The sequence below is a fragment of the Rhinopithecus bieti genome, unplaced genomic scaffold (assembly GCF_001698545.2).
Source record: "Rhinopithecus bieti isolate Rb0 unplaced genomic scaffold, ASM169854v2 scaffold_44948, whole genome shotgun sequence".
Taxonomy (NCBI): domain Eukaryota; kingdom Metazoa; phylum Chordata; class Mammalia; order Primates; family Cercopithecidae; genus Rhinopithecus; species Rhinopithecus bieti.
This window is the reverse complement of record NW_016818762.1, coordinates 336,211-352,218: the sequence shown is the minus strand read 5'-3', so window position 1 is coordinate 352,218 and position 16,008 is coordinate 336,211. Positions and strand designations below refer to the sequence as shown.

General features: G+C 43.1%; 1 protein-coding gene across 1 annotated transcript in view; it reads left to right on the top strand.

Moving 5' to 3' along the window:
- CHRM5 (cholinergic receptor muscarinic 5) overlaps nt 1–15,524 on the top strand; it is a 104,087-nt gene extending 88,563 nt beyond the window's left edge. Inside the window, exon 2 of the mRNA XM_017857439.1 lies at nt 13,103–15,524. Within this exon, the coding sequence (XP_017712928.1) occupies nt 13,179–14,777 (1,599 nt within the window). The 5' untranslated portion in view covers nt 13,103–13,178 and the 3' untranslated portion in view covers nt 14,778–15,524. The remainder of the gene's footprint in view (nt 1–13,102) is intronic.
- The last annotated feature ends 484 nt before the right edge of the window (nt 15,525–16,008 follow it).

The window sequence follows — 16,008 nt, the reverse complement described above, 5'->3', positions numbered from 1 at the left end:
TTTGAGACAGGGTCTCACTCCATCACCCAGGCTGGAGTGCAGTGGCACGATCTCAGCTCACTGCAACCTCTACCTCCTGGGTTCAAGCAATTTTCTCCTCTCAGCCTCCCAAGTAGCTGGGACTACAGGGCTACAGGCACCTGCCATCACACCCAGCTAATTTTTGTATTTTTAGTAAAGATGGGGTTTCACCTTGTTGCTCAGGCTGGTCTTGAACTCCTGACCTCAGGTGATCTACCCACCTTGGCCTCCCAAAGTGCTGGGATTACAGGTGTGAGCCACTGTGCCTGGCCTCAACATTCTTAAAGAAAAGAATGTCCAGACCAGAATTTCAGATCCAGCCAAACTAAGCTTTATAAGTGAAGGAGAAATAAGATCCTTTGCAGACAAGCAAATGCTGAGGGAATTTGTCACCATCAGGCCTGCCTTGCAAGAGCTCCTGAAGCTTCCATATTAAGCACTAAATATGGAAATATGGAAAGGAAAACCAGACACTACAAAAACACACTGAAGTACACAGACCAGTGACATTATGAAGCAACCACATAAAAATGTCTGCAAAATAACCAGCTAGCATCATGATGACAGGATCAAATTCACACATAACCATACTAACCTTAAATGTAAATAGGCTAAATGCCCCAATTAAAAGACACAGAATGACAAGCTGGATAAAGTGCCAAGACCCATCAGTATGCTGTCTTCAAGAGACTCATCTCATATGTGAAGACACACATAGGCTCAAAATAAAGGGATGGAGAAAATTTTACCAAACAAATGGAAAACAGAAAAAAGTAGGGGTTGCCATCCTAGTTTCTGACCAAACAGACTTTAAACCAACAATATCAAAAAAGAGAAAGAAGGGCATTACCTAATGGTAAAGGGTTCAATTCAACAAGAAGAGCTAACTATCCTAAATACATATGCACCCAATACAGGAGCACCCAGATTCATAAAACAAGTTCTTAGAGACCTACAAAGAGATTTAGATTCCCAAACAATAATAGTGGGAGACTTTAACACCCCACCAACTATATTAGACAGATCATTGAGAGAGAAAATTAACAATGATATTCAGGACCTGAACTCAGTTCTGAATGAAGTGGACCTAATAGATGTTTACAGAACTCTCCACCCCAAAACAACAGAATAAACATTCTTATCATCACCCACAGAACTTACTCTAAAACTGATTACATAATCAGAAGTAAAACACTCCTCAGCAAATACAAAAGAACTGAAATAATAACAGTCTCTCAGACCACAGTGCAATCAAATTAGAACTCAAGATTAAGAAATTCAGTCACAACCACACAACTACATGGAAACTAAACAACCTACTCCTGAATGACTCTTGGGCAAATAATGAAATTCAGACAGAAATCAAGAAGTTCTTTGAAACTGAAACAAAGAGACAAAGTACCAGAATTTCTGGGATGCAGCTAAAGCTTTGTTAAGAGGGAAATTTATAGCACTAAATGCTCATATTGAAAAGCTAGAAAGATCTCAAGTTAAAAACCTAACATCACAACAAAAAGAACTAGAGAATCTAGAGCAAACAAACTCCAAAGCTAGAAGATGACAAGAAATAACTAAGATCAGAGTTGAACTGAGGGAGATAGAGACGAGAAAAACACTTTTAAAAATCAACAAATCTAGGAGCTGGTTTTTGAAAATAGATAAAATAGATAAACCACTAACTAGACTAACAAAGAAGAAAAGAGAGAAGAATCAAATAAACACAATGAGAAATGATAAGGGAGAAATCACCATTGACCCCACAGAAATCCAAACAATCATCAGAGAATACTACAAACACTTCTATGTAAGTAAACTAGAAAATCGAGACAAAATGGATAAATTCCTGAACGCATACACCCTCCCAAGACTAAATCAAAAAGAAACTAAATCCCTGAATAAACCAATAATGAGTTCTGAAATTGAGGCAGGACCAGACAGATTTACAACAGCATTCTACCAGAGGTACAAAGAGCTGGTACCACTCCTACTGAAACTATCTGAAAAAATTGAAAAGGAGGGACTCCTCCCTGACTCATTCTATGAAGCCAGCATCATCCTGATACCAAAGCCTGGCAGAGATACAACAAAAAAGAAAACTTCAGGCCAACATCTTTGATGAACATTGATGCAAAAATCCTCAATAAAATACTGGCAAATGAAATCTAGCAGCACATCAAAAAGTTTATCCACTACAATCAAATTGGCTTCATCCCTGGGATGCAAGGTTGGTTCAACATATGCAAATCAATAAATGCACATCATCACATAAACAGAACTAAAGACAAAAATCACATGGTTATCTCCACAGATGCAGAAAATCCTTTGATAAAACTTAAATCCCTTCATGTAAAAAAACTCTGAATAAGCTAGGCATTGAAAAAACATACCACAAAATAATAAAAGCCATCTGTGACAGACTCACAACCAATATCACACCAAATGGACAAAAGCTGGAAGCATTCCCCATGAAAACCAGTACAAGACAAGAATACCCTCTCTCACCACTCCTATTCAACATAGTATTCAAAGTTTTGGCCAGGGCAATCAGGCAAGAGAAAGAAATGAAGGTATTCAAATAGGAAGAGAGGACATCAAATTATCTTTGTTTGCAGATAATATAATTCTATGTCCAGAAAGCCCCATCATTTCAGTCTAAAAGCTTCTTAAGCCGATAAGCAATTTCAGCAGTCTCAGGATGCCAAATCAATGTGCAAAAATTGCTAGCATTCCTGTACATCAACAACAGGAAAGCACAAAGCCAAATCATGAATGAATTCCCATTCACAGTTGCTACAAAGAGAATAAAATACATAGGAATACAGCTAACAAGGGAAGTGAAAGACCTCTTCAAGGAGAAATGCAAACCTATGCTCAAGGAAATCAGAGAGGACACAAACAAATGGGAAAACATCCCATGCTCATGGATAGGAAGTATCAATATCATGAAAATAGTCATACTGCCCAAAGTAGTTTATAGATTCAATGCTAATCTCATTAAACTACCATTGACATTCTTCACAAAATTAGAAAAAACTACTTAAAAATTCATATGGAACCAGGCCAGGTGCAGTGGCTCAAACCTGTAATCCCAGCACTTTGGGAGGCTGAGGTGGGCAGATCACTTGAGATCAGGAGTTCGAGACCAGCCTGGCCAACATGGCAAAACCCCATCTCTACTAAAATACAAAATTAGCCAGGCATGGTGGTGGGCACCTGCAATCCCAGCTACTCAGGAGGCTGAGGCAGGAGAATTGCTTGAACCCAGGAGGCAGAGGTTGCAGTGAGCCAAGGTCATGCCACGGCACTCCAGCCTGGGTGACAGAGTGAGACTCCATCTCAAAAGAAAAAAAAAAAAAATCATATGGAACTGAAAAGAGCCCATATAGCCAAGATAATCTGAAGGAAAAAGAACAAAGCTGGAGATGTCATGCTACCCACTTCCAAACTATACTATAGGGCTACAGTAACCAAAACAGCATGGTACTGGTACAAAAATAGACACATAGGCCAATGGAACATAATCGATAATTCAGAAATAAAACCACACATCTACAAACATCTAATCTTTGACAAACCTAACGAAAACAAGCAGTGGGGAAAGGATTCCCTATTTAATATATGGTGCTGGGAGAACTGGCTAGCCATATGCAGAAAATTGAAACTGGACCCCTTCCTTATACCTTATACAAAAATTAACTCAAGATGAATTAAAGATTTCAATGTAAAACCTGAAACTATAAAAACTCTAGGAGAAAATCTAGGCAATACCATTCAGGACATAGGCAAAGGCAAAGATTTCATGATGAAAACATGAAAAGCAATGACAACAAAAGCAAAATTTGACAAATAGGATCTAATTAAACTGAAGAGCTTCTGCACAGCCAAAGAAACTATCATCAAAGTGAACAGGCAACCTACAGAATGGGAGAAAATTTTTGCAAACTATGCTTCTGACAAAGGGCTAATATCCAGAATCTACAAGGAACATAAACAAATTTACAAGAAAAAAACAACTTCATCAAAAAGTGGGCAAAGAACCTGTATGAACAAACACTTCTGAAAAACAGACATCCATGCGGCCAAAAAACATATGAAAAAAACCTCGACATCACTGATCATTAGAGAAATGCAAATCAAAAACACAATGAGATCCCATCTCACGCCAGTGAGAATGGCTATTATTAAAACTTGAGAAAACAACAGATGCTGGCAAGGTTGTGAAGAAAAAGGAACACTTTTACACTGCTGGTGGGAGTGTAAATTAGTTCAACCGTTGTGGAATACTGTGTGGCAATTCCTCAAAGACCTAGAGGCAGACAAACCATTTGACCTAGTAATCTCATTACTGGGTATATACCCAAGGGAATATAAATAATTCTATTATAAAGATACATGCACGTGTATGTTCATTGCAGCTCTATCCACAATAGCAAAGACATGGAATCAACCTAAATGCCCATCAACATTAGACTGGATAAAAAACTGTGGTACGTATACACCATGGAATACTATGCAGCCATAAAAAGGAACGAGATTATGTCCTCTGCAGGGACATAGATGGAGTTGAAAGCTGTTATCCTCAGCAAACTAACACAGGAACAAAAACTAAACACCGCATGTTCTCACTTATAAGTAAGAGCTGAATGATGAGAGAACACATGGACACATCCAGGGAAACCACACACGCTGGAGCCTGTGGGGATGGGGGTGGGAGGACGGAGGACATCAAGAAGAACAGGTAATAGACGTTGGGCTGAATACCTAGATAATGGGATGATCTGTACAGCAAACCGCCTGGCACACGTTTACCTATGTAACAAACCTGCACCTCCTGCACATGTATCCCTGGACTTAAGATAAATGTTGGGAAGAAAAGGAACAAATGGTTGCTTGAAAACAATTTTAAAACATCTTAAAAATAAATAAGCCAGGCACAATGGCTCATGCCTGTAATCCCAGCACTTTGGGAGGCTGAGGCGGGCGGATCACCTGAAATCAGGAGTTCGAGACCAACCTGACCAACATGAAGAAACCCCGTCTCTACTAAAAATACAAAATTAGCCGGTCGTGGTGGCACATGCCTGTAATCCCAGCTACTCAGGAGGCTGAGGCAGGAGAATCACTTGAATCTGGGAAGTGGAGATTGTGGTGAGCCGAGATCACGCCATTGCACTCCAGCCTGGGCAAAAAGAGTGAAACTCTGTCTCAAAAAAAAAAAAGGTAAATAAATGAGGCCAGGCCTGGTAGCTCACACCTGTAATCTCAGCATTTTGGAGGCCAAGGTGAGTGGATCACTTGGGGCCAGGAGTTTGAGACCAGCCTGGCCAACATGATTAAACCCCATCACTACTAAAAATACAAAAAATTGTAATTATCTGGGTGTGGTGGTGTGCACCTGTAGTCCCAGCTACTCAGGAGGCTGAGGCAGGAGAATCTCCTGAACCCAGGAAGAAGAGGTTACAGTGAGCTGGGATCGTGCCACTGCACTCCAGCCTGGGCAACAGAGTGAAACACTGTGTCAAAAAAATAAATACAGGCCGGGCGCGGTGGCTTATGCCTCTAATCCCAGCACTTGGGGAGGCTGAGGTGGGCGGTTCACAAGGTCAGGAGATCAAGACCATCCTGGCTAACATGGTGAAACCCCATCTCTACTAAAAATACAAAAAATTAGCCAGGCATGGTGGCAGGCACCTGTAGGCCCAGCTACTCGGGAGGCTGAGGCAGGAGAATGGCGTGAACCCGGGAGGCGGGGCTTGCAGTGAGCCGAGATTGCGCCACTGCACTCCAACCTGGGCAACAGAGTGAGACTCTGTCTCAAGAAAATAAATAAATAAATAAATAAATAAATAAATAAATACAAATAAATACATTGTGGAAATGCAAGCCCCATCCTTCTACAATTTAACGAGATTATCCAGGTAATTCGTATGCATACTAAATTTTGAGACACACTGATTATAAAATCCTGGTGACCTCAGGTGATCTGCCCACCTCAGCCTCCCAAAGTGCTGAGATTACATGTGTGAGCCACCACACCCAGCCTAACTAAGCAGGTATTGTTATACATGTTTAACAGATGAGAAAGCCAAGAACTCAAAATATGGTGAGGGCTGTTTTCACTACACGAACTTCCAAGGCAACTAATAACTGCCATTTCCCTAATTAAGAATAGAGGAAAGTTGACAGCTAAAATTAATACAGTTTCCAATTTTTTCTACTGTGAGCCTATAAGAGCCTGAAAGCATTTTAAAGGATAAACCATTAATTCCAGTCTCTTAATTCCATATATGGAAAAACTGGGGCCCAGAGAGAATACATGGCTTGTCTCAAATCACAAGATTTTATCCAAAATTAGAACTCCTACTCCATACTCCTAGTTCATTGTGGTTACTAAAATGCATTTCCCAAATGTGATTCATGGATTCCACAGGATATTAACAGACATTCCTCTGAGAAAGGTTAGATAAGCTAAGCCACCTCTGTGTTAAGCCAAATTAAGTAATGTTCTCTACCGCAGAACCTCCCAGCTTTCACTAGGCTAATGTGTCTTCTGAATCTCTAAGTGCTCTACATACTACATTCTCAATCTATCAGATCATGAAACCTTTTCAATCAAGTATTTGAAGTAGTCCTAGACTTTGGGCAGACTCTGAGGAAGACTGTGTTAGCCTTGGCTCTCCTCAAGGTTGTTCTGCTTGAATAAGTAGGAGCAGTTTGTTATGCCCCTAGAGATAGAGCACCAACCAAAAAAACTAAAGAGGAAGGGCCAGGTGTGGTACAATCCCAGCATTTTGGAAGGACAAGGCAGGCAGATCACTTGAGGCCAGGAGTTCAAGTCCAGCCTGAGCAACACAGAGAGACCCTATCTCAAAGCAAAATGAAACCAGAAAAAAATTAGCTGGGGATTGTGGCACATGCCTGTAGTCCCAGCCACTCAGGAGGCTAAGGCGGGAGGATCCCTTGAGCCCAAGAGGTTGAGGTTGCAGTGAACTATGATCACACCACTGCAATCCAGGGTTAGCACCATGAGGCATCTAAAAGAGCCAGTTTGTGGTCATGAAAATATTGCCTTATTAATGAAAATGTTGCCTCATTATTTTACCCTGTCCCTTAATAACCATGCCTCAGGCTCATTCCTACCAGGGGAAGAGTCTTTTTTTTTTTTTTCAGATGGAGTCTTGCTCTGTTGCCAGGCTGGATTGCAGTGGTATGATCACGACTCACTGCAACCTCTGCTTCCCAGGTTCAAGCGATTCTCCTGCCTCAGCATCCTGAGCAGCTGGAACTATAGGCACATGCCACCATGCCCAGCTAATTNCAGAGAGACCCTATCTCAAAGCAAAATGAAACCAGAAAAAAATTAGCTGGGGATTGTGGCACATGCCTGTAGTCCCAGCCACTCAGGAGGCTAAGGCGGGAGGATCCCTTGAGCCCAAGAGGTTGAGGTTGCAGTGAACTATGATCACACCACTGCAATCCAGGGTTAGCACCATGAGGCATCTAAAAGAGCCAGTTTGTGGTCATGAAAATATTGCCTTATTAATGAAAATGTTGCCTCATTATTTTACCCTGTCCCTTAATAACCATGCCTCAGGCTCATTCCTACCAGGGGAAGAGTCTTTTTTTTTTTTTTTCAGATGGAGTCTTGCTCTGTTGCCAGGCTGGATTGCAGTGGTATGATCACGACTCACTGCAACCTCTGCTTCCCAGGTTCAAGCGATTCTCCTGCCTCAGCATCCTGAGCAGCTGGAACTATAGGCACATGCCACCATGCCCAGCTAATTTTTTTTTTTTTTTTTTTTTTTTTGTAGTAGAGACGGGGTTTCACCATGTTGGCCAGGATGGTCTTGATCTCTTGACCTCGTGATCCACCCACCTCGGCCTCCCAAAGTGCTGGGATTACAGGTGTGAGCCACCGCCCGCCTGGCCGGAATAGTCATTTTGATGCTCTTGTTGCTGGATTGCTACTTTGTAGTGAACATTCCCCTGTGTCAGTCACTGGTTAAATACAAAATGGATTATCTCATTTAATACTTAAAACAATCCTATGAGGTAAGGACTCTTTTTATCCCCACCTCAAAGTTTAAAATCTGAGACTCAGGTTAAGTAATGTGTCCAAAGTCATACAGTAAGTTGGAGCCGTATGTTGTGGCCCACACCTGTAGTCCCAGCTACGTGGGAGGCTGAGGCAGGATAGCTTGAGGCCAGGGGTTCCAGCTTCAGTGAGCTATGATGGTGACACTGTTCTCCAGCCTGAGTGACAGAGCAAGACCTTGTTTCTAATTAATTAGTTAATGTCACAGAGTAAGTAATGGAACTAGGTTTTTAATCTGAAGCTGACCAATGCCAAATTGTTATATGATGGTGAGGTGATGTTACCACTGTAAATTATTTTCTTTTCCCTTTTAGCAAAGAGCTTATTCCATTTATCAGAGAGAGAGAGAGAGATTTATTTTTATTTTAAAGGATTGGGTGACATGATCGTAGGGGCTAGCAAGTCTGAAATCTGTAGGCAAGTTGGAAAATCCAACAGGAATTGATGTGGCTGTCTTGAGTTCTAAGGCAGTTTGGTGACAGAATTCCTTGCTCTTTTCATTCGGCACCTCAGTCTTCCCTTAAGGCCTTCAAATGATCGAATGAGGCCTACCCGCATGATGGTGGGTAATCTTTACTTAAATTCCACTGATTTCAGTATTAATCATAACTGTGAAGGTATTTTCAACCTTCACAGCAATATCTAGACTGGTGTTTGACAAAACTGGGTACTGTAGCCTAGCCAAGTAGACACATAAAATTAACCATCACACTATTGACAAATAAAAAATTATAGGAGGTCATTGTTTCGGACTAAGCTCTTGAACTAGGCTCCAACAACCCAGAATAAAAATCAAAATGGAGCCACCCAGGCAAACCTAAACTAAGTTGTTATTTGACCTGAGAAATCAGGAGAGAGAGAGAGCCAATTTCCCAAACAGACCACTGCAAATCTTCAATCAGCATGATAAGGAAGTTCTCTCTGCTTTAATTCTAACACACACACACACACGCACGCACACACACACGTAGCCTGAAGTAACCTGATATTAACTAACCAGTTATTTTCTGTTGTTCTGTCTGGAAGTAACTAATACACTCCTTGTTCTTTGCTTCTGCTTTCTTCAGGCCTTCTCTGCCTATAAAGCCAAATTCTTCTGGTCAGCTCATCCGAACATTTATTTCACAAAATGAAGAATTGCCTGATTCTGGAATCACAAATAAGGCCAACTGAGATCTTTACATTTGTTTCAATTTTGTTTTTTGACATAATATAATATACAAAGTCATAGAAATGTAGGTATGTTAGTTTCTATAGTCCAATTTCCTTTTTTCTTAATTTTTTTCTTTTGAAAGGGAGTCTCACTCTGTCCCCCAGGCTGGAGTGCAGTGGCAAGATCTTGGCTGACTGCAACCTCCACCTCCCAAGTTCAAGTGATTCTCCTGCCTCAGCCTCCCAAGTAGCTAAGATTACAGGCACGCACCACCACGCCCAGCTAACTTTTGCATTTTTAGTAGAGACAGGGCTTCACCATGTTGGCCAGGCTGGTCTCGAATTCCTGACCTCAGGTGATCCACCTGCCTCAACCTCCCAAAGTGTTGGGATTACAGGCGTGAGCCACCACGCCCGGCCTCCTTATTTTTTTTTAATGAGTAAACAGAAGAAAAAGAAGTACCCAAGTTATACATGTGTCCAAAGGAGTACGTGCCCATCCAAATTCCCAGAACCTTCCGTAAATTGCTTACCACCTGATAATAAAATTAAATGGAAAAATTAAATCCTTCCAAAACACTACGTATTCCTATTTTGAAGAATTGATTAGAGAAATTCAGCAAGCGGTCAGATCATTTTACTACTTCTCTCCAGACTAATGCTCCTCAACACCTGGATGTTGGGACTACCTTCAGAGTCGATGGGGAGTCTGCAAATAGCTGACACAGCTCTCCCAGAAAACCGACTTTTCTCTCAGGTCCTCTCCTGCCCCTCCTTCTCCTGCCAGCCTCTCCAGTTTCACCTTTCACTTCTCAGGTTTCTTTGGCTCCAGCTACCTTGTTTCTTTCCATTCCTCCTCTTTTGCCTCTGGGCTTACACAAGCTTTTCCCTTCCCTGTCTGAAACATTCTGGCACTACCATCCCCAGCCTCCACCCACCGTTTGTCTAGCTATTGGTGATTCATTCTTCAAGTCTCGTCTCTTAGGTCTCTTCCTCAGGAAGTGCTTCCCATGTCCACTCAACGAGGTTGGAGGTCCTTCACAGGTGTGCCTATGGCCTGCTGCACCCCTGCTATTTCTATCTGCTTATTTATTTACATTCCCAACTAGTGTCTTAAGAGCAGAGACATTGGCCTATTCCGTGGTATCGCCAGCATTAGAGTCTGTCCCATAATAAACATTCAAATGGAAGGGGGGCAGGAAAGGAAGGAAGAAAAGAAAGAGTAAAGGAGAAAGGGACTTCCACAGGCCCTTTTTGGCACTGTGTGGCTTAGATCTGACCATTGGAAGACCATCTGTGAAGGCATTTGCCCAGAGAATTGTAGAGTGTAGAGCAACTTTGGTCTTTTCAGATGCCAGGGAATCTCTACCTAATGACCTGGCAACCTTAGAATTTGCTTTAACAGCTTGAAGAATGTTGACAACGCCAAGGTGTTAGACGTAGAAGGTAGCAGATGGAGCATCAGGAATGTAGAGGGACCAAAAAGAGGGGCCTTCGTGGGTCAGTGAGACTGCCTGTGTTTGGGAGGTGAAGAAGCATGCAAGATTGGGAAGATGGGAGAAGCTGGTTTCCGGTGCAAGACAATATCATCAACTCGATTCCATGCTGAATTTGAGGTGTTACGAAAATACCCAAAATTACAGCTGGAAATATAAAGCAAAGCCAAGAAAACTGTAGCCCTTCACAAATTTGTCATCTTTATGTCAGTTACTGTGATCAAAAAAGTGTCAAGACTTTTGGTAGAGCAGAAATACCCCATTAAACAAAATTTCCCACATGGGGTATTTTAAGGGTCAACAAAAAGATTTTCACTGGGCACAGTGGCTCACGCCTGTAATCTCAGAACTTTGGGAGGCTGAGGCGGGCGGATCACCTGAGGTCGGGAGTTTGAGACCAGCCTGGCCAACATGGTGAAACCTCATCTCTACTACAAAGTACAAAAATTAGCCAGGCATGGTGGCAGGCACCTGTAATCCCAGCTACTCAGGAGGCTGAGGCAGGAGAATTGCTTGAACCCGAGGGGTGGAGGTTGCAGTGAGCCAAGATGGCACCACTACACTTCAGCCTGGGCAACAAGAGCAAGACTCTGTTAGCCGGGCGTGGTGGCGGGCGCCTGTAGTCCCACCTACTCTGGAGGCTGAGGCAAGAGAATGGCGTGAACTCGGGAGGCAGAGCTTGCAGTGAGCCAAGATAGCGCCACTGTACTCCAGCCTGGGCAACAGAGTGAGACTCCATCCCCTCTCTGAAAAAAAAAAAGATTTTTTTTTCCTTTTACCACCCATTATCATGTCAAGGTGGTATTTGTTATATATCATCAAATATACGTTGTATGCACATGTATCTCTAGAAGGAAAAATAAATGGTAGCAGTGGTTACCTCTGAAAAGTGGGGCTTGCAAGCTTGGAGGTCAGAGGTGGGAGGGATACCTAATTCCTGCCATTTATCCTTTGGTACCCACTGAAATCTTTATCATGTACATAGATTTTTTTAATCTACAAAAGGAAAATTTCCTTTTAGTTTTAAAAGTTAAAATTTGTCAACGGAGGGTTAATTAAATATAGTACATCCATTAAGTGGAATAATGTACAGTCATTACAATGAAAGTGATAGCTCTCGATGTACTGATACAAAAGCTGTCCATGATAATTCATTTGTTAAGTTAAAAACAAAATTCAGGCCGGGCGCGGTGGCTCAAGCCTGTAATCCCAGCAGTTTGGGAGGCCGAGACGGGCGGATCACGAGGTCAGGAGATCGAGACCATCCTGGCTAACACGGTGAAACCCCGTCTCTACTAAAAAATACAAAAAACTAGCCGGGCGAGGTGGCGGGCGCCTGTAGTCCCAGCTACTCGGGAGGCTGAGGCAGGAGAATGGCGTAAACCCGGGAGGTGGAGCTTGCAGTGAGCCGAGATCCGGCCACTGCACTCCAGCCTGGACGACAGAGCGAGACTCCGTCTCAAAAAAAAAAAAAAAAAAAAAAATTCAAATTGTAAATGGTAAAAGTATTAGTGTATGCATAGGGGAAATTGTATTTAAATATTTATTAGTATATGCATATGGGAAAATGCCAAAATATACACTAAACTGTTAGCATTGATTACCTCTGCAAGTTGGAATTAGAAGAGACTTTTGCTTTCTAAGATTTACATTTTGACATTGTTCAAACTTTTATGAGGAATGTATTACTCTACAATCAGAAAAAAGATAACCTAAAACAATTCTATGATATTGCAAATAGTCCAGGAACAGAGAGAAGGTCCTTATCTTCAGCAGCTGGGGCAAATGTCAGATCCCCTAGATGAAAACCAGGTATGCACTTGGAGTTTGTGCATTAGGGCTAAAAGAAGTGGTATAATATAGTCTTGGCTCACAACAGCACCTCAGTAATGTTTAATAATGGAGACTGGGACTATAGAATAGATACCACTTTTTCCCCAGTGCATGACAATGTAGGTATTTACCACCAGAATCTTAAAAAAAAAAAAAGGGGGGGGGGTTTCTGCCCTTATAGGCACTGCAATCTAAGGTGATTTAACATCCCTGCTTTCCCCTCTTTACTGCTTCTCAACAACCCATTTTTTTTTCCTTTCCCTTCACCCTCCTCGTCTTCCCAGCCCTTTTTAAAATTGCCACAAGAGGGCAGCAGCCTCACGCAGAAGAAGGGCACTAGGTCATTGCCAGCAAAAGCAAAAGGATGTCATTAAAAATAGGTGATTTCAGCATCTTGCTCTGAATATGTGTGCAGCCATGTTTAATATTGTTAGAAACTATAAACAATGAATGGACAAGAAAGTCATGCTGCTGTGCGGAGCTAATGTGTTTCCCTCTCTTCCAGATGCTGGCCAACAAGAGCTGAAATACAGAACAGCCTAGAACCTAAGACTATTCTAATATAAAAATTTTGCACCAGGATGGAAGGGGACTCTTACCACAATGCAACCACCGTCAATGGCACCCCAGTAAATCACCAGCCTTTGGAACGCCACAGGTTGTGGGAAGTCATCAGCATTGCAGCGGTGACTGCTGTGGTAAGCCTGATCACTATTGTGGGCAATGTCTTGGTCATGATCTCCTTCAAAGTCAACAGCCAGCTCAAGACAGTTAACAACTATTACCTGCTCAGCTTAGCCTGTGCAGATCTCATCATTGGGATCTTCTCCATGAACCTCTACACCACCTACATCCTCATGGGACGCTGGGCTCTCGGGAGTCTGGCTTGTGACCTTTGGCTTGCACTGGACTACGTGGCCAGCAACGCTTCTGTCATGAACCTTCTGGTGATCAGTTTTGACCGTTACTTTTCCATCACAAGACCCTTGACATATCGGGCCAAGCGTACTCCGAAAAGGGCTGGCGTCATGATTGGCTTGGCCTGGCTGATCTCCTTCATCCTCTGGGCCCCAGCAATCCTCTGCTGGCAGTACTTGGTTGGGAAGCGGACAGTTCCGCTGGATGAGTGCCAGATCCAGTTTCTCTCAGAGCCCACCATCACTTTTGGCACTGCCATTGCTGCTTTCTACATCCCTGTTTCTGTCATGACCATCCTCTACTGTCGAATCTACCGGGAAACAGAGAAGCGAACCAAGGACCTGGCTGACCTCCAGGGTTCTGACTCTGTGACTGAAGCTGAGAAGAGAAAGCCAGCTCATAGGGCTCTGTTCAGATCCTGCTTGCACTGTCCTCGACCCACCCTGGCCCAGAGGGAAAGGAACCAGACCTCCTGGTCATCCTCCCGCAGGAGCGCCTCCACCAGTGGGAAGCCATCCCAAGCCACTGACCCAAGCACCAACCAGGCCAGAGCTGAGCAGCTTACCACCTGTAGCAGTTACCCTTCCTCAGAGGATGAGGACAAGCCCGCCGCTGACCCTGTCCTCCAAGTGGTCTACAAGAGTCAGGGTAAGGAAAGCCCAGGGGAAGAATTCAGTGCTGAAGACATTGAGGAAACTTCTGTGAAAGCTCAGACTGAAAAACATGACTCTGACACCCCAAACTACTTTCTGTCTCCAGCAGCTGCTCATAGACCCAAGAGTCAGAAATGTGTGGCCTATAAGTTCCGATTGGTGGTAAAAGCTGACGGGACCCAGGAGAACAACAACGGCTGTCACAAGGTGAAAATCATGCCCTGCTCCTTCCCAGTGGCCAAGGAGCCTTCAACGAAAGGCCTCAATCCCAACCCCAGCCATCAAATGACCAAACGAAAGAGAATGGTCCTAGTCAAAGAGAGGAAAGCAGCCCAGACACTCAGTGCCATTCTCCTGGCCTTCATCATCACATGGACCCCATATAACATCATGGTCCTGGTTTCTACCTTCTGTGACAAGTGTGTCCCAGTCACCCTGTGGCACTTGGGCTACTGGTTGTGCTATGTCAATAGCACTGTCAACCCCATCTGCTATGCCCTCTGCAACAGAACCTTCAGGAAGACCTTTAAGATGCTGCTTCTCTGCCGATGGAAAAAGAAAAAAGTGGAAGAGAAGTTGTACTGGCAGGGGAACAGCAAGTTACCCTGAAAAGTTAACGACTCCTCTCAAAAGAACAATGACCACAGTCAACATCCTCTGAGGAAGAGCAAGCTGATTCTGTTTTGTATGTTTTCAAAAAGAAGACATCTCATTTTGAGTCCTTGAAGATGTTTATAAAGGCTCAAGGTCTGTTGCCAAATGGAAGGGGTCACAGCCGCAGCAATTGCTGTCGTATTAAATGACTCTTGCCTAGGACCAAGGCCATTTGATGCCACTGGAGTTTGCCAATGAAGTAAAGAGATGGGCTCATGGCCCCTCACAGGAGGAAGCACACCGGGTAACAGTGAACAGTGACTCAGGGAGCTTCTGTCCCTTCTGTAGGAAATAGCAGAGACCAGGGGGAAACCTTTTCCTGTGGAACTGTCATCGAATTTTGTGCAATATGTATGTGTCTATGAAGCTGTCTTGTGCCAGCGAGAACCAGGAGAATGTACATCAGTGTCACTTGTTAACAAGACTGGCTTCTAAGAATATGTATCGTCATAAACTGATCACTATCTATAATGCAGCTATTATGTGGTCTATACTGTGGTTTGTTTTCCTGTCCCTACATCTGAGTGAAGGTCTGGCTCTTCCCTTTCATATCCAATGCCAATTCCTCATACTCACTGAACCCATGCTGATCTCCAGGGAACCATCCTTCCTCTCAGAATCCAGCGTCTGGAAGGACTGAAACCTGGTCATACCCAGTCCTTTAAAGGGGCCTCTATTCTGCTAATAAAGTCTCCACAGTCAGTTATTCTAGTTTTTGCCAGTGGAACTTTTTTCCTTTATCTAAAAAAAATATTGTGCATTCTATTTTGTGCCCATTTGAAACCATTCATTTATGCTCTGTTCTTAGGAAGACTAATTGTGTAAGAGTCCTTCACTGGCTGAAGATTTTCTCCAGGCTATTGAATTAAGGTTCTTATATTGTTTTCAGAGATCTTGCTTTCTAATCTCTTCACAGGGCAAATCTGAGCAAAATGTGGAAAACAAATTTGCTTTTGAACTTCTTCCAGAGGCCTTTTGCAGCCTCCAGTTTCCCTTGTTCAGATCCCCAATTCACACCAAGACACAAGCAGGTCAACTGTGCTGCCTCCAAGCAGGGGGTTGCGGGTTGGGGTGGGGGTGGAAAGACTTTCTTTTTTTATAGGTCCTTCAAATCAGGGCCTAAAATGACTTCTTCATTCCTCTCCAAACTCAGTCAAAATGAGAAGGCCAGAAAAGCACACTTGAG